This window comes from Anser brachyrhynchus (assembly GCF_964034855.1).
Source record: "Anser brachyrhynchus genome assembly, chromosome: 4".
NCBI classification, from domain to species: domain Eukaryota; kingdom Metazoa; phylum Chordata; class Aves; order Anseriformes; family Anatidae; genus Anser; species Anser brachyrhynchus.
The window spans coordinates 55311268-55331743 of record NC_137698.1 but is presented as its reverse complement, the minus strand read 5'-3'; the positions used below and the strand labels follow the sequence as shown (position 1 = coordinate 55331743).

Here is a 20476-nt window from a genome sequence, read left to right as displayed (position 1 = left end):
GATTAGTATCCTGTGTTCCTCCTCGCAGTTAATTTATGTTGCTCTTGCCTTGTTCTCATTTTCTGTGCAGAATAGGAAATATATTAGGAATTCTGTAAAAGCAGGGGTGAGGCAGCTATGATGATGGGTCAGTGTGCCTCTTGGGATAGCTAAACAGTTGACTCGGCAAGTGCTTTAATGATTAGGAGGTTTAATGGATGGCCTAGACTTCTACCATTGTTGCTTTCTTTCTCAAGGTCATTTTAGTTTTATGCAGCTGTGGAAAGGTAGGAGCTCATTGTTGTGTTTCAACAATGTCAGACACCGTGATTTCTGTTCCACTCTGTTTCTAAATCTTAGGCTTAGGTGATATGTAGCCATTCCAAGGTAAGGAGGAAGCTTGTGAGCCTGCAAGTTCCCGAGGCAAGCTGGATTTATGTCTTTTGTTTTATCAATTCCTCCCTAATATCTTGTGTGTCTATTTGCCAGTTTCAGGCAAACTCTGACGGAACCGAGCTTTTCACATGTTTAAATTTCTGAAAGGTATTGAAAATATTGGATAAGTAGGGAAGTCTGAATAAGTAATACTACCTGACTTGCCAGCTGATAAGCCTGTCTGCATCTGGGTCTGAATATGGCAAAGGATTTGCTCGTCCTGCCTGTCGGGTGTCAGGTTGGGAGGGATCTGTGTGCCTGTGGGTGAGGGGACCAAGTGAGAAGAAGCATCCAGGAGAACAGGAGTTAACGTTAGAATAGCCTGTAAAATAAATAAAAGTGGGGAACCTAGCTGTAAATAAAACTGTAAAACTGTAAAATAAATAAAAATGGGGATTACTTCTGCACAAAACTGCAGAAAGAGAAGGGAGAGCAAAAGAAATCAGTCTGGGCTAGTTTTACAATTCTCAGATCAATTTGTTTACTGCCGTTGATTCAAGTAAATGTATATTTGATAAACACTATTCAGCAATTAACATTTTCTCTTTACTTACTGTATCTATTTATAGTTTAAGATTTGCTTTCTGGTCACAAAATTCAAAAAGTAGGGTTTCTTTCAGGTCAGAATAAAAGAATTACTTCTATTGGTGTTAAATTCCACTGCTGTTCTTCAAATATATCTTCATGCAATTTTATGTAGGATCAGTGATTATGGTTAGGAATATGTGGTGATTTGATACATGATTTAATCTGAAATTAAATAGCATCCAAATAGAGAATTAAAGGATATTTTCCCTTACGTGCCTCAGATACATATTATTTTAAGCAACTTTGACTCAAGGCGGAAGACTAGTTTTGTTTTAGAGTGAAGGGGATAATTAAATGTACCATGATTTGTTCTGCATTTTTTTCCTAATAATACTTCCTTGAGCCAAATCACTGGTAAAATCAATGGAAACCTTTAATTAGCATCTCTAATTTAATCATGTTGATTTTATGACTTCGTGAAGCTTATTGTAATGTGAAAACCCTATTGTCAAGATATGATGCTTGTAATTAAAGCAAGTAATACAAGGCATTTTATTGTGTATTTATAAACAAATACATATATGATCCAGTTTAAATATCTAGGACTATTTGATTAAGAATACTGCACTCTGGTATTGATTTCACATTTCAGTGCTTTATTTCAAATGTACAGTTACTGATGTAAATGTTACTCATTATGGCAAAATAAGATTAAAGGGTTGGGTTTTCTATTCTCCAAAATAATCCTTTCTAGTAACATACATCTGCCAGATGCTAGTGTGTCTACTGCAGCTAAACAGGATTTTTAGTAGTGATTGGTGTTGATGCACCTCACTAGCCCTTAATTGGAATAACATTTAAATGCTCTTTTAAAAATCTTCACTGTAATACATATATTTCATAAGGAATTGAGATAATTTCTTTCTGTGGCATTTCTTGTGTAGTCATTTCTTCATCTGTGTTCAGTGAATTGTATAAAGAGCAATCATCATTGACAAGCTGAAATGGAAAACTGCTGCTTTGCACTGTGCTGCTGTATTGAGTTAAATCTCATATATTTAGAGTTAGCCTAGAAAATTTCATACCATACTGGAAGGGGGAGAAGAAAGTGTGCACAAACGGTATCCTTGTGGTAACGTTCTAGGAAAGAATACTTCTAAAGTATTTGTTTAGAAAGTAAGGCATTTATTACGTTTGTTTATTTTGTATAAGAGATGAATGAATTCTTCATTTAGCAGCAGAGATGAGAACATCCTGTTCTGGAACAACACTTCCATTCCATGAGTTTTGTGGAATTCATGGTTTGAACTCCTCTCTTCCTGTACTCCTAGTTACTATGCTTGGCAGTCATCTTCAGTACTTGTAAGGATCATAACCACAAAGTGGCAGTAGATCAAAATGTTTTCTATCTATCCAATCTTGAGCTTACCAAAATGATTTATTTCTGTCCAGCTGTTACTTTTAAGGCTCTTATTCCATAAAGGCACTTTTCTATGGGAGTACACAAATGGAATTAGGATGCTCATTTGGTAGATTATGTCGCTTTCATGTTACTTGTGTGATTACTGCTGGAATTCTGTGAACCTCGTATTCTGCCATCCTATTTTTGAGTTACAGTTGTACACAAAAAAAAATTCCAAATGAGGTCACACTGTTTATTTTATAAGAATATAATAAACCATGATATCCTTATATCCCTTTTGCAGCCTGTTGTCTCGTGGGGGAGTAGGGGCTTGTTAACTGAAGCTACTAATTAAGCAGAAGTCCTCAATGAGAAAGATACAGTGAGTCTCTTGAGGTGTCTTTCAGTGTTAAATCATTTGTTTAGGATGTTTACATCTCTGTCTTGAAATGCCTTGCTTCAGCAACTGTGGCATTGTGTAGCTTGACGTTTAAATAAACTTTTTGCCCACAGACATCTATGTAGTACTTGAAGTTTATATAGACTGTCATGGAGTGTTATCTTCTATTACCTGATGACACGCACACGTACTTTCTTCTTATTGTGTTAAAATCTGGTAGTTCACTATATGGGGCCTAACACCAAACTGGGAGCACCTGTAATATTTTGCTGAACAAGCATCCACTCCTTTATTGACAACACTGGTAGTGGTGTTCTTTACTGATTTTTCCTGTGGGTGTCTGAGGGAAACTCAAGATTTTGTGGTGAAATAAAGCTGCTGATGTCTTGGAAAAATGTAAAAATACCTTCCCTAGTTTGCCTGCAAATTCGTTTGCCTACCTTCAGTTGGTCTGCAGATTTATCGTCACAGGTGACCTTGCCCATGTTTGTATTACCTTGATAACAGGAAACTACCACCATGTGATTTTGTTTGGGTTTCCCTTGTTCTTTTAATGGTAGTATATGGCCTTTTGTAGCTTTATTAGGCAATACCTTCATAAACTGGTACTAAAGGAAGGCTTTCCTTTTGGCAGGACTTGTTAACAAGTTCATGAGGGGAAAATCCTGCTTAACTAACTTGATTTCCTTTATGACAAGGTTGCCCACCCGGTTGACCAACAGAGGCTAATAGTTGCAATCTTTTGGGATTTCAGCAAAGCTTTTGATGCTGTCTCCCACAGTATCCTGCTGTGGATAAATGAGGTTACGTCAGGCTGGCGGCTGGTCACTGGTGGCGTTCTGCAGGGCTCTGTTCGAGGACCCGTTCTCTTCAATGTTTTTATAATTGATCTGGATGCAGGACTCAAATTCATACTAAGTTTGGGGATGACACTAAATTGGGAGGAGCTGCTGACTCCCTTCAGGATAGAGAGCTTTTGCAGAAAAATCTTGACAGATTAGAGGGCTGGGCAATCACCAATCACATGAAGTTTAGAAGACAAGGTAGTGAAGGGTCTGGAGGGGAAGACATACGAGGAGCAGCTGAGGTTCCTTGGTTTGTTCAGCCCAGAGCAGAGCAGGCCGAGGGGAGGCCTCATGGCGGCCTGCAGCTCCCTCACGAGGGGAGCGGAGGGGCAGGCGCTGAGCTCTGCTCTCTGGGGACAGCGACAGGACCCGAGGGAACGGCATGGAGCTGGGACAGGGGAGGGTCAGGCTGGGTGTTAGGGAAAGGTTCTGCACCCAGAGGGTGGTCAGGCACTGGGACAGGCTCCCCAGGGTCACAGCACTGAGCCTGCCAGAGTTCAAGAAGTGTTTGGACAGTGCTATCGGAAATATGGTTTGATTTTTAGGTCATCCTCTGTGGAGCCAGGAGTAGGACTCGATGATCCTTGTGGGTCCCTTCCAGCTTGGGATATTCTATGGTTGTATGAAATAGCTGGAGAACAGCATTTTGCAGAACTTGTCCGTAGCAGTGAGGTTTCTAGAGGAGATGATTTGTGCTGGAGTGTTAGTGTTTCCAGACTGATTTTACCTTGTTTTCATTAGAATCAGCTGTATGAGTGCTCCTGGAGAGTACCAACTGGGAATCTTTTGCTTCTCTTAATCTTTGTGTGACTTTGAATCTTTTGGTTGAGAAAACTTTTATGAGTTTGGGGATTGACATGTCATAGTGTTGTCCATCTTGTGTTATACCTGAATTTTAACTGAAAAAACACCTGATGTACTTGGAGTGCAAACTTGAGAGTGAATAGGCTTCAGGGTGCTTACTGTGGTGTTACTCAGGAATAGCTCTGCATTACTTTTACTTGCAAATGGTGCAGTTCTTGATAGTGCTTGGGTATCACTTAGACAGAAACCGATGTTTAATGTTCGAAGGTTAAAGAAATGTAAATGTGTTGGGTCACAACTGTTGTTCTGCGTGAACTACTATGATGCTTGAGCCAAAAAAATCTAGGATCTGACAAGCGTAGTCTTCTATAACGTATGGAAATCTGTGTCCATTTTTTTCCTTTCTATTTCAATAAAACTGCAAAACAAGCTGTTGCTCTGTACAGGTCTTTTCATGCTAATGTAAAGCTGTGTGCTGTGAAGGCAGTGTTTCTAAACATATGGCTTGTACCTCTCGAGGGGGATGTGTAGTGCTAAGTGGCAGAAAGTTGCCATGCAGTGCCCAGAATTTGGCAGTAGCTCATTTCTGCAAGTCAGAACAATGACTTTAAATACATATAGTCAGTACAGCCAGTAGCTGTAGTAGTTTTCTCTTTTTCTCCTGTATGAATTACACTGTTGCTGCTGTTAGGGACTTTTCACCTAAACATGAATCAGAAGTGTTTGGGGTTACAAAAACTTTGGTATAGGAAGTAATTACTGCTTTATAGGATCACAGAGCATGAGTGTAACTATCTTTCTGAAGTCTTTGTTCATCAATTTCTATAATTTTTGGACTGGAACACAGAAAAAGGAAACATTTAACACTTCTTTTAACCTAATCATACTTAAAAGTGGAATTGCAAAACCAGGGTTTGTCTATAGCAGTTTTCTTCAGACAGTTATTTTAATGCCTCCAGATATTTTAAATTTTAAAATACCTTTTTAAAAGGTGTTAAATTTTGAACGTCTTTTATTGCTGTAAGTATGCATTTGATTAATTGATGAACATCTTACGGTCAATGAGCCATTCTTATGCTTCAGAATAAGTATCTAGGATCTTAAACATTGGCAATAATATAGTACTTCATTACCTCTTAACAAGTCTAGTTATGTCTCAAATTTATCTTTTTCTATGTAATGCTTTTGTTGAGAAGTAAAGTATTTTTTTTTCAGGAGAGAAACAGCTCTCCTGCAGTCAAAACAAGGACTTAATTATTTTGACATGTTCGTTCTTAATTGGCACTTAAAAGGATCATTAATATCTAGGCCTTTAGTATAAGGACTAGCTGAGCCTTTATTTCCCTAGATCTCCAATTTAAAAATTGTTAGTTTTAAATTAACTTGACAGAATATATACCTTGACAAATATTGTATCTGAGTTGCCTTGAAGTTGGATGGAAATAGGTTTTTGAAGCCAAAATGTAGCTGTAACAGTAAAAATGTTGCCATGAAAAGTGATGTTGAGCTTCAAATCTTAAAAACGCCACAAAAATGTATTCAATAGATGTATTTGCTTATTTGAGAATTTATCTGACTTCCTAGTGAAAAAGGAGAAGTTGTAATGAGTAAAAGCACTTAGATCTAATAAGTTAAATAATTATTTTTATACATAGCCCAGCGATGCACTTAGGTATGTCTGAATATTTGGAAATAAAATTTAGGCAACATTTTTACTGTATTAACTATTTGCTGAATTGCATTTTTCCTTTAACATTTGTGTAAATAAATAGATCATATGCAAATCAAAGAATGTCAGTAAAGCTAATTTTGCTGATTTTTTTTCTGCTTTCTCTATCTCTGTGTAGATAAACTGTTCTGAAAATATTGAAATGAGCAATTCATAAAGCTGCCATGCCATGTTCTTGGTGTTACTTATTGGCACTATTGCGAGTTTAACATATTTTAACATATTTTGCCTTAGTAAATGAAAAAAAATATTTTAGAATCCTTGCAAAGTCTGTATATACTGTGCTGGATTAAGATGCTGTCATACAACCTTTTTTTTTAGCAGTTTTCTAAGAAAAGTTTTAGTGCATTAGAAAGATTTATGGTGGGAGCAGACATAGGCTGGGTGTGAGTGTTTGGATCTGTGAGCACCCACAACCAGAAAAGATGTCAGAGGTAAGGTGGTCCAAGTAAGCAGCAGTCCTACCAACTCATTTGAGATCTCCTCAGAAGTCTGTTAACTGCCAGCAGGGGGACCTTATAAAATCTATCATAGTCACAATAAGAAAAATTGTTGGAGAACAAGAAGAGGACCTCAATTATTCCTGAGCAATCTTACCAATTCACACTGAAGAATTAAGTGCCACTTGCCTCATTTTGTCCTTCTTTGTATACAAGCTTGTATCTAATTCATATGAAACAAAATATTTTTATATATATAAAAATGTACTTTAAAACTGTAAGTTGGGAGAGTGTATAGAGGAACAGGAGTTTGTATAATCTAGAAAAATTAAAGAAAATAGAAAAGTTGGTTTTCATCTTTTAAAACTACCACACATCTTGTTTTTTCTATTCTCTGTTTGAGCCCATAGCTGCACAGCTGGAAAAAAGCAATAATTAGGCTGTGTTTCCCAGTGAGTCATAAGAAAGTGCTGAAAAAGCACCAGAATTGGCAAATCTGCCATTGTTGTAGTAGACTTTTACTGGGACAGTTTGAATTTCAAATGAGTCTGTTATGCAAGAAAGAAAATTCAGGTCAGTCCTTATGTATAATGGATTTACCATACCAGCAGAAGTAAAGGTATTTAAAATTTACTTTTTATTGTTAAACAGATAATTAAAAACCTACTACTGTGGTGAACATTAACAAATACACCAGTCGCTTATCCTGTTTGTCCACCTTTGGGGAACACCAAACACCAACACAAAACGTAAGGCGAGGATAAATAAAGATGCCATTTTGTTAATTCTTCTTGAAAGGTACTGTAGTTTCACCCAACTTGCAGTTGCACAAAGTGTTGGAACACTGCACTTAAGCTTTTGAAAATTGCATAGCTGTACAAGATGGATAGGGACTGCATTTCATATCTTTTCGGTTCAACATGTGTGCAGATTTATGCTTCTATGTTAAATTACTATCCTTCTAAAATATTTCCACGTTTGACTGTGCTTAAATGAAATCCCCAGCGAAGATGACTACAACATCATATATTTATTTACTTGATCATCTCACCTCCTGGGTTACCCTTAACTGTTCTCTGGGTATGCTGCAAAGGCCATGGTACGTACCTTCTGGTAGACCAAGATGTTAGCAAGGTAGAAACTTTGAAATTCAGCATCTCTTGTAGAGAACAGCTGGAACACTGTTTCTATAGAAATGAGCTTTGATAGCTTTTGTGAGAAGCAGTTTCATAAATAATTATGTTCTGAGTAATGGTGGGTGAGCTTTTGAGGTTAAAACTAGCCCTTTCAGCATTGCTGTTCCCAAGAAAATAGCATGTTTTTCTCCTGACATGAAGCAGAGTGTTTGCTTTTTGGGTGGTAAAATTGGGCACTATTTACGTTTTCACATGGGCTCTGCGTATAAGCTGTTCTAAAGAACCCTACACAAATCCTAATCACAAGATCAGAGAAGCATATATTGTAGCTGGTAATGCTCATCTGAGAGGTAGTAACTTCCACTTCTGATGGTAAGGGGAAAGGATGGAAAAGAAGCAGTTCCTATAAACTTGTTGAATTTGTATCCTGGAGATCTGAACAGACTAGCTGAACTGTGAAGATCGAAAATGTAGTTCTGTCCATTAAGGACTGATGAAATCCAGTGTCTTTGGCATTCTGAAATTGTTGTTAGCGTGTGATTGCAACGAGTCCCAGCATTTTAGACCTAACTAGCTCCATATGTCATAGAGGAAACAGGCTAGTTTTTCAGAGGAAATATAAATTGGTCGTTGTGTATTTTGTCCTTTTGACTTGATTTTTCCTCATTCAAGTGAAAACATATTTGCATAGTTTCAAACATTACATACCCAGACCGCCTAGTGGGAATTCTGTCCCAGAAGTACACGTACGTCTTTTTCCCTCCTCTGTCACAGTGTCTTTATCCTGATCTGAAACAGCTGACTCCATGCGATGAGAAAGAAGCAAAGGTCTTCTGCTGGCTATTTTGCAGGGGGTGTTTCTGGTGTCTTGGACAGTGACCAGTTGGCTTTGGTTGCTGCTTCTTTCAGTGATGTGCAAGTGAATGGCAACCATTCGCTCGCTTCAGAAACAGAATGTGAGAAATTTTGGGTTACTGCAGACCTAGATTTGAATCGAAGCACAGCAAGATGAAAGGCTCCATAACCCAGTATCAGTCCCTTGAGCCTTCCAGGCTGTTCTTTTATTGTTTTCTTTTACCTTTTTTTTTTTTTTTAAATTAGTGCTTGTCCCGTAACAGGAGAAAATCATTCAGCTTCTTCCCGTTCAATACCCAGTTCAGTTTCTCCTCAGTACAGTCAGTTATGTTGGGCTGGTTTTAGTCTTTTCTGTGCGTTTATTCTTCAGCAGTGCAGGAAGAATTTTGATTGCTTTGTGCAGTTCCCCCCCCCCCCCCCCCCCCCCCCCCGTAGTAGCAAGAGTTAACAGCGTGAGAAGCAGAGATTGTGTGATGCAGTACAGGAATTACGTGCATTTGTGGTTTAGGAAGAGGGGGTGGTATTCAGCTCTTGAAAGGGCTTTAATGAACACTGTTTGGTGTGTTTGAAAGCTAATGGTCAGAGGAGAGCAACAGAAACAGCCTCGGAGCTTTTAGGGTAAACCGATTAGCATTTTTCCCAATTGAGATGGTTGTTTCACCTTCCCTTTTTACCACGAGATTTTTCATCCTCCGTTGCCTTTTGTTGGTACTGAAATGACATACGGTTAAGGAAGCCGCTTCGGTGTGAATGCAGTCCTTTCCCCCTCCTTCTGTAGAATCTCTGCCTGCCACAGACGGGCAGAGCATGTGTTTCTCTTGTCTTGGTTGGGTGCACAAATCTTCTTTTATGTGTGCTGCTTCTTACCCTGTTGCCTAGACGATCACTGGCTCTCACTAAGGATGTCTGGTTCTCGTAAAGAGTTTGACGTGAAGCAGATTTTAAAAATCAGATGGAGGTGGTTTGGTCATCAGGCATCAGCCCCTAATTCCGCAATCGAAAGCCACCAGGGAGACTTCTGGAATAGAGGACAAAATGTAACAACTGGTGGCACAAAGTTTTTAGATTCGGGTAACCTACCTTTAACAGCAGTCGGTTACAGAAGGTCTAGCCAACAGGATTTCCAGAATTCACCTCCTTGGCCAATGGCATCCACCTCAGAAATCCCTGCATATGAATTCTCTGCAGAAGACTGTGGAGGTGCACGTTGGCTTGACAGACAAGAAACAGATGATAGAGCAAGTGAAGAAGAAAATGAATCGGACAGCAGTTCGTGCAGGTTAATTATTACTTTCCTATTGTGAGCAATGTGTTTTCATTTCATGTTTACAGATGGCATGCATGTGTAGGCTAGCCTTTATCCTAGATTGAAATGCTTCAGAAACCTAGCAGTTGCTGTGCATCCGAAACAGAAAATGATTTATAAACAGGTTTTGGTGTGTTTACTCTGACCTTTTAAAAAGGTAATTTTATTTAGTCAATGTGGATAAGTAAAGTGCAAAGACGTGCGTGCACTCACTGCTGGTTTAAATGTTATACCTAAAACTTGCTGCTATGAATAAGGTGATGTCCATTACATGGTGATGTTACAGGATGCTTTCTAAATTATTTTGAAGTGATAACTGACTGTCTAGCTATGCTGAGAATCTGTCCCAGTTCGGAGAAAACCGTGAAAATTAAAGCAACTTGTCACTCTTATCTGATGTTTCCATGTATTTCTACAGATGAGGGAGATGAAACAGTAAAGAATATTTAGGCTGTAAGACAAAAAATATCATTTTTGTTTGTGCATGTACAACTTGAAGAAAGAAATAATCTATTGAAAGTCAACCAGGTTGTGCTGTAAACTAATACCAGAAGGTTGCTTTACAATGATTGCAGTTGTCTGCTCAGCTGCCTTAAACTGTACCTAGTTTAAAAGAAAGAATGGTTTTATTGTGTCTATAAAGATGTTTTGGTGTTCTTCTCTTGCCTATTGTTACTAAAGATGAAACCTTACAATTTGTTATTAAATGTGAAAGGTGTTTAACAGTTGGTGGAAAATTAGGCAAGGCAATATCTTTCTTGTTAAGTATTAGTTTCTTTCTTTTACCTCCTTTTAGTGCTTAAGTCAGCCATTCTTCACTGGAAGTATTTTTCCTCTTTTATACTGCATATATTGCAGAGTAGTTAGCTTACCATTTCGAGTAAATTTTATGGTATTTGCTTTCTTGATTGTAAGATAACTTTGCAATGATAAAGCATTTTGGAAAGCATGCCTATTTAAAGGGTACGGTGTTTAATAAAGCATGTTAGGGACAGATCAATCTAGTTAAAGCAGTTTTACTGTTTTCCATTCCCCAGGAGAAGAATTCATTTAGTGCAAGGGCAAAGCAGTCCAGAATATAAACACTAACTATTTGTGGTTTATGCAACCTTTATAGACCAGAGGAAAGGAGGAAGGGTAAAAATGCTTAGGAGTCAACACAGTGTATTTGTTTTTGTCACTTACTGCAAAAGTACTAAAATTACAGGGAAAGGAAGTAATGCCTACTGATTCTTCGTAACAGCAGCCTTACCGTGCTGCAACAACTACAGAGCTATAAATAACGTGCCTCTGAAGAGTTCTTATTTTAGGTGGTATTCAGGTATAAATTTTTAAATAGCGGTGTCACTAGATAACATATACGATATAGATGTAACATCACCGTATCACACTTATCTGTGGTGTGAAATTTTTATGTACCGCGTTACCCCAAGTAGGATATTCTCACCGTAGCAAAGCAATCAGTGCAGAAAAAAACATGTAATTCAGAGAGATAAACGTGTAGCTTAAAATTAGTACAGATTTGGTTATAATTGTAGGAGAATTTACATATGACAAAAGTAACTTGTCACTTTGTAGAATTGAACTGCAGATACGTATTGAGGGGGTGGGAGAAGTCTTTATAGTACTACTATTTTATTTATGGGTTTGGGTCCGTTTGTTTTTGCAGACGGAGTAGCAGACTTCAATGCATTTAGTATTTGAAATAAGTCAATGTTAAGTGTCTTTTAATTATGTATCGAGTCACATACAGCGTTTGGACTTGTTTTGTAATTTCTTTGTCTTGTAATTCTTGCTAGGGTTTTATTTACGTGCTTTAAAATAAGTATTGTAGGTAATTTTTGAGTTCGGTGTTGGTACAATTTAATATGTAACTAATGGTAATATAAGGACTCGCTTGGTATTGTTGTCTGTGTTTTTGTTCTCCAGGGGAGGTTGTACTGACAGCATATCTTGTTCATTCCCTTCATTAAGAATGTATAACCCACATAAGTCTGCCCAACAACTGTTGTTTTCCTTTGTTAAGAACATGATAAGGTGGTCCTCTTTTTCATTATCATCAGATACAGCTGCTTACCTATTGACTTGAGTAAAGAAAACAGAACTCACTTGTGCATGTAGTTTTCAGAGGGCTTTTTTCCCTTGTGAAAACCCTGTGTTTCCTCCGTTAGAAACAAGTTATGTGTATGAAAAAATCCTTCAAAAAAGAGACAAAAAACTTTGTGGACGCTACAGAGTTATCTTGCTTCTTCACTTCTCTGAACTTCTTGCCTGGTTATGAGCCTTGAAAGCCTGCGGTGACAGGAGCAGCTTCGCTGCTCTGTGTGTACCTTTCTTCTTTGCTGGGTCATATGGCACAGGTAGAAGAGCATTTTGGTCAGGCCTGTGGCGTTCTGCAAGCTTTGGATCACTATAGGATTCATTCTGAGGAGAGAGGATGTAGAATTCGGTTGTCATTAGCACAGAGCTTGGTGGCATAAGGGTAAGTGAATTCCAGGTTTGGTTCCCAATTTCTGACAAAGGCTGATATCATAATTATCTCAGATGCAAACAGATCATTCACATTCAGGGATCAGAGCTAGCTGGCCGTAAAGCTGCTCATATCACGCTCTTATGTGCTGCGACCAGTATGATCTTGAGCGATAGTTTGCTGCATTTCATCTCTCCGATTTCCTCTCTTGCTGCTGTTTGTTAACTCTCCTGCATTCCTGAGGCGATGGTCATCATTCTGGATTTGTAGACATTGCAAAATTCTCCCATGGGGTACAGATCGCTGTATTAGCAATAGATTTCTTTTCCTCTGCTTTTAGTGACTGCCTTAAAAGCAGTCCTCAGACCTTGAAGGCACCATGGATAACAAGCTGAAAAGACCTAGAGCATACCTAGTATGCATTGTATAGTTATGTTTGGTTCATTTCACCCAGGCATATATTAAAGCATTGGAAGTGGTTTGCTGTAGATATAAGCACAGAAATGTCATCAGCTGAGATTCTTGTCCTTCTAACTTTGAAGAAGGAAATATTTGACTCTGTAAAGCATCATATTAAATAATGGAAGCTGGCAGATTATTATTTCATGTCTCCCCATGCAATAAAATGTCAGCTAGCTTGGAGGAATCACTGTAAGTAACAGAACTGATTAAAAAATATATATTTTGACAAGTTTTATGTAAAAACTCCAATGCAGGAAACCACCTTAATGCGACAGTAAAGATTACTTATCTCTACACCTCTTTTATTATTTGAACCATCTTGAGGTGTGTAAACAAAATTATTATTGTTAGTCTTCTTTGAAATGTCATTAAGCTTACTTTTGTCAATCTGTCTGCACTTTGAGGTATCCATATTGGCTTGTTGATTTTCTGTTTGTTTAAATGTCATAATGTAAAAGGTTATATTCTTCATGTATTAAGATTTAAAATGTTGAGGGCTGTTGCCTTATTCTCTGAAAAACAAACAGGTGTTCACTGGAAGCATCTTAGATGATGAGAAAAGTAAATTTGCATATAATTTTCAGACAACGATTTCAGAAAATTTTACACATTTTTCAGAAAAAGATTTTAAAATTAATTTCAAATTCATAGTTCACTCCTCCCTCTGTGTTCCGAAATTAATAGTTTGAAATGTATATTTATTTTTTCCTGGTCATATTGAAGTCTTTCTTGTTTGGTTTTTATTTAAGAAACGAACGTGGAGATAGCTAACCTAAAAGATACCGTCAGAAAAATAATTTAGAATGTAGACCACGAAGTAACATGCTTGAAAAAAAAGTTTTGGAAACTTTGTTGTAACCAAGGTTAACACTTACAGGAATTCTTAAGTTTTAACTAACATGTGATTGGTATACAATAACTACCGTAACTCCTCCTTTAAATTAATAATACTTTAAAAGAAAGACGCAAATCCTCTTAATAGGAGCAGATTGTGCTTCTCCCCCATAAACTGAGATACACAAGTCTTATGTGGAAGAGAGATTTAGTAAAAGTGGGAGGAAAGAAGAAGGCTGGTATGTGTTTTGTTTTTTACATTGCAAACTGTGCTGTGGCTTCGTGTAAGCTACAACGACGAAACCTCAAAAAACAGCAGAAGGAGAGGTGTGAATTCAGCTCTCCAGCCACCATCGTCTATGCTGTTACTTTTGAAACTCGTTTATGCCTGTTTTGCTACCGGCTCGGTTAATTGCTTCGTTGCTTTGCGATGAGCTGTTTGACTGGGCAGAGCTTCTTGTTCCAAACATCCTACTTCAAGAAATAAAATCCTTTGAAAGTGAATGGTTTTATAGCATGGTTTGTACATAGCTTTGATTTTAAAAAGGCATGCTCATATATAAATCCTTCGTCAGACAGAGAAGTCCAAGAAACCCAGCATCTTTAGTATATTATTTTCTTTACATTTGTCACCAGGATAGTAAAGTGAGTAGCTAGCATGGGAAAGAGATTGTCCTTAGAGTAACTTAAGTTTATATGATCATCCTAATAAATTATTATATTTAAATACTTAATAAAGTTATTGGTTGGTTAGTGTTAGATAGGATTGTTTGGCATAAACAGGGAATGAAAAGAAACACTGAAGTGAGATTAAAGTTGAAGACTACAAAAAAAAAACACGCTACTAACATTAAGTTATCAATAATAAAAATAAAGAAATAATGATAATTTCACTTAACTTGGTAAAAATATTTTAAATCTTAAAGGACTGTGTAGAAAGGGTTCTTCAATACATGTAACCATCTTACATGCTGACAGCATCAGTCTAATGTGTGAGGTGTGCAGATGAGCCTCTAGCCTGTGGGAGGGAAAGTTTGTGCTGTACTTAAAGATGAATCTGAGTCGAGAGCCAAATCCAAAAGGAGCAGGACTGCTGTGATGCTCCGAGGTGCAGGTCCCCTCGGCTGGATGTTTGCTCAGAGCATGGAGACCACAGGTCAGCGTTAGGTATCCAGCTTTCCTCTCGAGGAGCGAAGGATGTCAGGCAAGAATTTGGAGAGGCATTTCGGTGCTGCTGCTGGGCGGGAGAAAAGCAGGGCTTGCCCTGCCGCTCTTCTTGCAGCTGTCCTGGCTGAGGCTGTGGTGAACTGAACTGGGAAGCAGATTTGGAAGAGAGTTTGGGGAAAGGGTGGGAGGATTTGAAATTTTCATAGGCAGTCATTGGGCAATAGGCATAAATAGCCCATATCTCCCCTTTTGTGCAAGCACCTCAACTATTCAGGTGTCTCTTTCGTGTTCTCTTTATAGACTATTAAACTTAATCTTTCTTTCCCTTCCCTTTTCATTTCTCTATGGAAAATGTTTTATAAGTTATTTGCTAGAAGAGAGGACAGGTGTGGTGCTGAACTTCTTCAGGTAAGGGAACAAACTGAGCCTGGCTCTGCTGTGTCCTAAGTGCTTTATCTTGGGCTCGTGGAAAACAGACATCACTGCGGTTCCTTTTCCTTATTGACCAAAATCAGGGCTGTCAGTGAGCCCTGCACAGAGGGTGCACGTGTGCACCCTGGGGACTGGCAGTAGCTCTGCTGAGGGTGTGGGCCAGGAAAGCGCTGGCTGAGAACGTTTTTTGCTTCTCTGTACCAGTTTCTTCGGTCATATCTGCACAGCTCTTTTATGAGGCTGTAATATAAGTCAGATCCCTGATACCTAGTAGATTTTTTTTTTCTTCTTTGAGATCGTTTTCAATGGGGTAAGTTGAAGAATCAGATTTAAAATACGGTGCAACAAAAGAGTCCCTTTCCCTAAGTACTAGCTCCTTCGCTGTGAAACGCCACCCAGTTTGACAACATCATGTTTTGCGTGGTTACAGAGTGAGTCAGGTCAAGGAGTTGATACGGGAGAAAGGTAGTTTTTTTCCTACCCTCACTTATTTTCCAGGTATATGAGTTCCTTGATTCGGTTTCACACATGGCCACAAAGAAGACTTGTTCCAGCATGTCAGAGGGGCCGGTGGTGGAGCAGAACAAGTGACTCATGGGGGGTGAGAAGAACTTGACACAGCTTAAATAAATGCCTAACCACAACTTCAGAGCACGTTTAAGATAAAGTCCTTCCAGGGAAGTAGGTAGGCAGGTATCTCGTTTCTGATCCATTACTAGATCTGAGTTTCAGTGTCAGATTACTTGGCCTATTTAGCTACCTGGGCACATGTGCACACCCCAGAAACTTTACAGAACATCTTTCTGCTGAAAATTTAGACTTTGATATTTGAGGATTCCTCTTCAAATGAGTATCCCAAGCTGAGGACTGAGCTTTGTGAGAACAGGGCTCAGGATGTCGGTCTCATGAATCCATGTCTTTCCAAATACTATAGTAGGTCTAGAGTATATTTTTAAGTTGCCTGCACAGTGCAAAGTAAGAAGTAGTCAGTGAAAAAATTGTGATCAAGAAAAGGTGTGCTTCCCTCAGTCTACATAGTTAGGATCTGGCTCCTGTATATCCTAGACCCATGCATTCCATTTATATTTTTCTCCCTCTTTCTTGTTAACTGCTCTGTGTATGGACAGGAATAATTTTTCTCCCCATCCACCCTTGCTTTCCCCCCCTACTGACTTCTTCTGTGCTGGATCTCATTTCAAATACTTAAGGCTTCATGCAGCAGGAGTGGTAGTATATTGATGTGTTTCTTCATGTGTTTTTTTTCCCTTGCATCCACACTCCTTTTCTGGCTCCATATATGCCAAGTTTTGCTCTAGGCATCCCAAGCTAAGTGTGAAGTAAGATTTTAACATATGTGCATGATGGGGTGGCAGGGAGAGGTGTGATTCCTTATTGCATCCTTCCATCATTTTTTCACTTTGCAGGGTCTTGGTAGATGCCTGTTCTTTCTCCTGTCTGACAGTGATAGATAGATGTGATTACTGGACTGATCGCTGCATGTCCGTTAGTTGAAAAGTACAGCACCGAATTATTGTATCTGTTTTCATAAGGGCTTAGATTGGGTTTAGAGAAAGAAAGTATGAATATGAACAGAAATAAAATTGGAAGGGAGTATGGATGTGGTTTTCATTTTATCATCTGCATGGAGAATTGTTGCACCTTAATATTGTGCGAACTAAGATTTCTGTTATTGTCTTCGGCAGAACCTCCAACAGCAGTCATACCTTATCATCTTGTCAAACTATGGAGCCCTGTACATCAGATGAGTTTTTTCAGGCTCTCAATCACGCTGAACAAACTTTTAAAAAGATGGAGAATTATCTAAGACACAAACAACTATGTGACGTGGTGTTAGTTGCTGGTGATCGGAGAATTCCTGCTCACAGGTAAGTTTGTTATAATTTGGAGTAACCTTTTATCAGTTCACAAATGTGGTGTCAAAGTGTGTGTTCTGTGCTTTGTAAAACATCCAAACATCCTAAACAGTTTGGAATACTTTAAACATGCTTATGTTTTTTTTAACATTTATTTGTAAACTAAAAGTTAATTTCTGTCTTTTGTATGTGACATAGCATCAAAAATGTTTTGGGGTGTTTTCACATTACACTTTTTGTCTCCAAGCATATAGTAAGGTATTTGCATAACAAAGTAAGACCCCAAAAAAGTCCCGAATGCAGCCTAAGACCATTAACAGCAGCAGTAGTTTTTGTACCATTGAATGGAGTAAATAAATTTTCATAGAATGAGTTTTTCTTTCAACTTATAATTAAGTTTTTGGAGTCATAATTAGCAACAAGGACAGTCCCTTGTCCACATGAAGTTTTTTGTCTCCCATAGTAACAAGTCCTTTGATAGCAGATTACTGAGCACTGACAGTAAGTGCTAATAGGCTGAATTTGATCAAACATTACCGTATCTGCCGTCTGCATAATTAACAGATAATACAGTATGCCATTTAAATGCTAGGAAAATACCAAAGATTATGAAACAGAAGTATGAATAACTGAAGCATGTTATGATATTTAATGCACAGGATTAATAGTTTGAATAGGAACCTAGGTGTAATTAAACTGTGTTTTTGTAAGATTAGTTCTACAGCAGGAGTAATAGCCTAAAGCATTCCTGTTTTCCATCGCTGATTTCTACCCTCGCAGTGAAACCACAGCTTAATGCTGTTATAGTTAATAAAGTCTGGGATAGGTTTCTGGTTTGGGTTTGGTATTTTTCTTTAAAAAGCCAGATTTCTGCTTTTATTCAGCCACACTGTTGTACTAACGCAGCTGAAGGAAGGACAGCATGGGGATGGGAACCAACTTGGGGAGCAGGGAGGTAGTTACAGTATAACTTGCTGTTGCTCTCAGAGTGAGCCTTTGTTTTATGAAACCTCATTTTTAAACAGTCAAGACTGTAATCAACACGGAAAAATCAGGGATAAAGCAAATCTTTCTGCAATTACTGCTAAAATGGGTGGCCCTGCTCTCCCCCCAGCCCCTGACCTCGATTCCTTTGTAAACACTTTTGCGGATGATGAATTTTTTTGGAGAGACAAAGGAAGTGTGGTTGAGCAAGCTGATTTGACTTTCCCTATGGCTACAGAGTTGCGTAAGATCAGTGCTCAGCTTGTTCAAATTAATCACAAAACTTCATGGTTCCTATGCAAAGAGTAAATCAGATGAAAACAGGGAATGCACGTACCCCTACTGGACTTGCACCCACTGAAGTAATTTAGAAGTCAAAGAGCTTTTTTACTGCTTGCTGTAAACTGCTGTAAACAGAAAAAAATAGTTGTGATAATAGTACAGAAATAATTTAACTTCCTTATGGCACCTTTGCAGTATATAGTTCTGGGTTTGGTTTATTTAATGATTAAAAAGCGTGGAAAGGGTGCAGAGGACAGCTGCAACTATCTCCTAAGGACTGGAAGATTTTGATTCAACAAGATAAACACAACATTCTGTATGCTAAAAAGTTCTTTAATGTGTTTTTTTACCTGTTCCTCATTTATTTATAGAACTGACTTTGCTCCCTCAGTTTCTGCTACTGCATCTGTTTCTGTAGTGCATTAGGCTCATGCTGCCACCTGTTACTTGCTCTGTCCTCCTCTTCAGGAGGAGAAGCATCTTGCTGTAGTTGGAATATTGTGTTTTAAATATGCACAAAAGTTAGGCCAAAGAAGCACACTGTGTGCTTGTAGCAGGAGGTGGGAGGCTTATGTTTGTCCTTAGTTCACTTTTTTAATGTTAGAACAGCCTACAAAGAAGCTTTGCCTTTTGCAACAGTAAGTTCTTTCTCTTACTGTTTTAAGTTATTTTCTGAGGGAAACATAGAAATAACTACGGTCTTCATCTCGGTGCATTCAAAGCACCTCACTGAAAATTGAGCTTTTCCAGAGCACAAAATATAAAGATGGAAATGTCACATTTGGTTCAGAAATTTACAAAAAGCAAATCAGTGAGAAGATTGGCTTGATGCATTTGTTGTAGCCTGTGTTGTAAGAAAAAATTCTGTAGGATTTGTACTGCCTGCATCAACCTGTCCAAGTTCTGACTTCTTTAGCATTGTCCGCAGGCTGGAACTCTCCGTATATTTCAGAAGAGTCGTGAATATTTTACCTTAAGGTTTAATAACTAACAATATTTATTAAATAGATACTAGATTAAAGGCTTAGCACACTAAGGGCATGTAAGAAAACAAAGTTTGTTTACACTGGACAGCTTTTTTAATTTAAAAAAGTTTTTCTCGGTATGTGGTCACATAGAATTAGTAAGAATATTTTTCATTATTATTAATCACTCTCTTGTATAGAGCAATTTGCAGATTTTCTGGTTTGAACCTGCAATTTTGAATAGTTCTTGTATCTTTTTTCTTAATTCCCAGTTTCTGCTTTTCATGATACTTGAATGTTCTGAAGTATATGAAGTAAGTATATATTGGAGAAAAGAGCAGTGAGTTTGGTGTCTGCAATAGTAAAAAGCACAGGTAGTACATTACTGTAAAATTCTGAGAGGTTTTCATTTGAGTCTATTCAAAGAATTAGGGCTCTGAGTCTACTACAGGTAAGAGTATCACACATAGCCAGAATCTTTCTGAATATGGCATTTTCTGTTCTTTTAAGGCTGTTTATCTTTTCCTTCTGTGCTGAAATTATAGCTTAGAACTTATTTAAGAGATCAAAAAGTAAGTAGAAAAGGGGACAGTTCTCTACATGGAAAAAAATGCATTATACTTCTACTCCCTAACCCTCCACTTCTGTAAAGAAATGTTGCTGGACTCTATTAAATGTGAGAAATGGAGTCTAGTTTTTTGTATCAGGTGGTGTTCATGCGTCCACAGCAATTTCAGACATTTCAGGTCATTTACTACGTTTCTGTTTATTACATTCATCTAACTGCTATATCCACAGTAAAAGTTTAGTAATAACTTGATGGTCAGAACTCACTTAAGGAATGGGAGATCTCTGGCCAGAGGGGATTTAAAGCCTGCACTGCATCACATTCTTTAACCAGCAATCTGAAAATCTGTGCAGAGCCTTTTTTTTTTTTTTTTCCTTCGTGTTGACACTGACAGATGAAAATATTAAAAGGCATGGCACTGAAGGAAAGAAGGGAAATGGAAGCTTATGTACTCTAGTGGCTAGTAAACTTGTTTGGAAGAGTACAAATCCTGGTCTGCAGGCATTTTTTTTTTTTTATCTTGAGGTCTATTTATCTTTGTACTTCTTTTCCATATGGCTTAATAATACTTCCTTACTT

At 38.1% G+C, this 20476-nt stretch overlaps 1 protein-coding gene across 5 annotated transcripts in view; it reads left to right on the top strand.

Moving 5' to 3' along the window:
• KLHL5 (kelch like family member 5) overlaps positions 1 to 20476 on the top strand; it is a 56595-nt gene that overhangs the window by 8522 nt on the left and 27597 nt on the right. For 4 of the 5 annotated variants that reach the window (XM_080590808.1, XM_080590805.1, XM_080590807.1 and 1 more), the window contains exon 3: positions 16928 to 17110. In XM_080590808.1, coding sequence (XP_080446934.1) covers positions 16968 to 17110 — 143 coding nt within the window. In that variant the 5' untranslated portion in view covers positions 16928 to 16967. Of the gene's footprint in view, positions 1 to 9109; positions 9833 to 16927; positions 17111 to 20476 lie in introns of those variants that run through there. The other variant, XM_080590804.1, reaches the window with a different exon arrangement.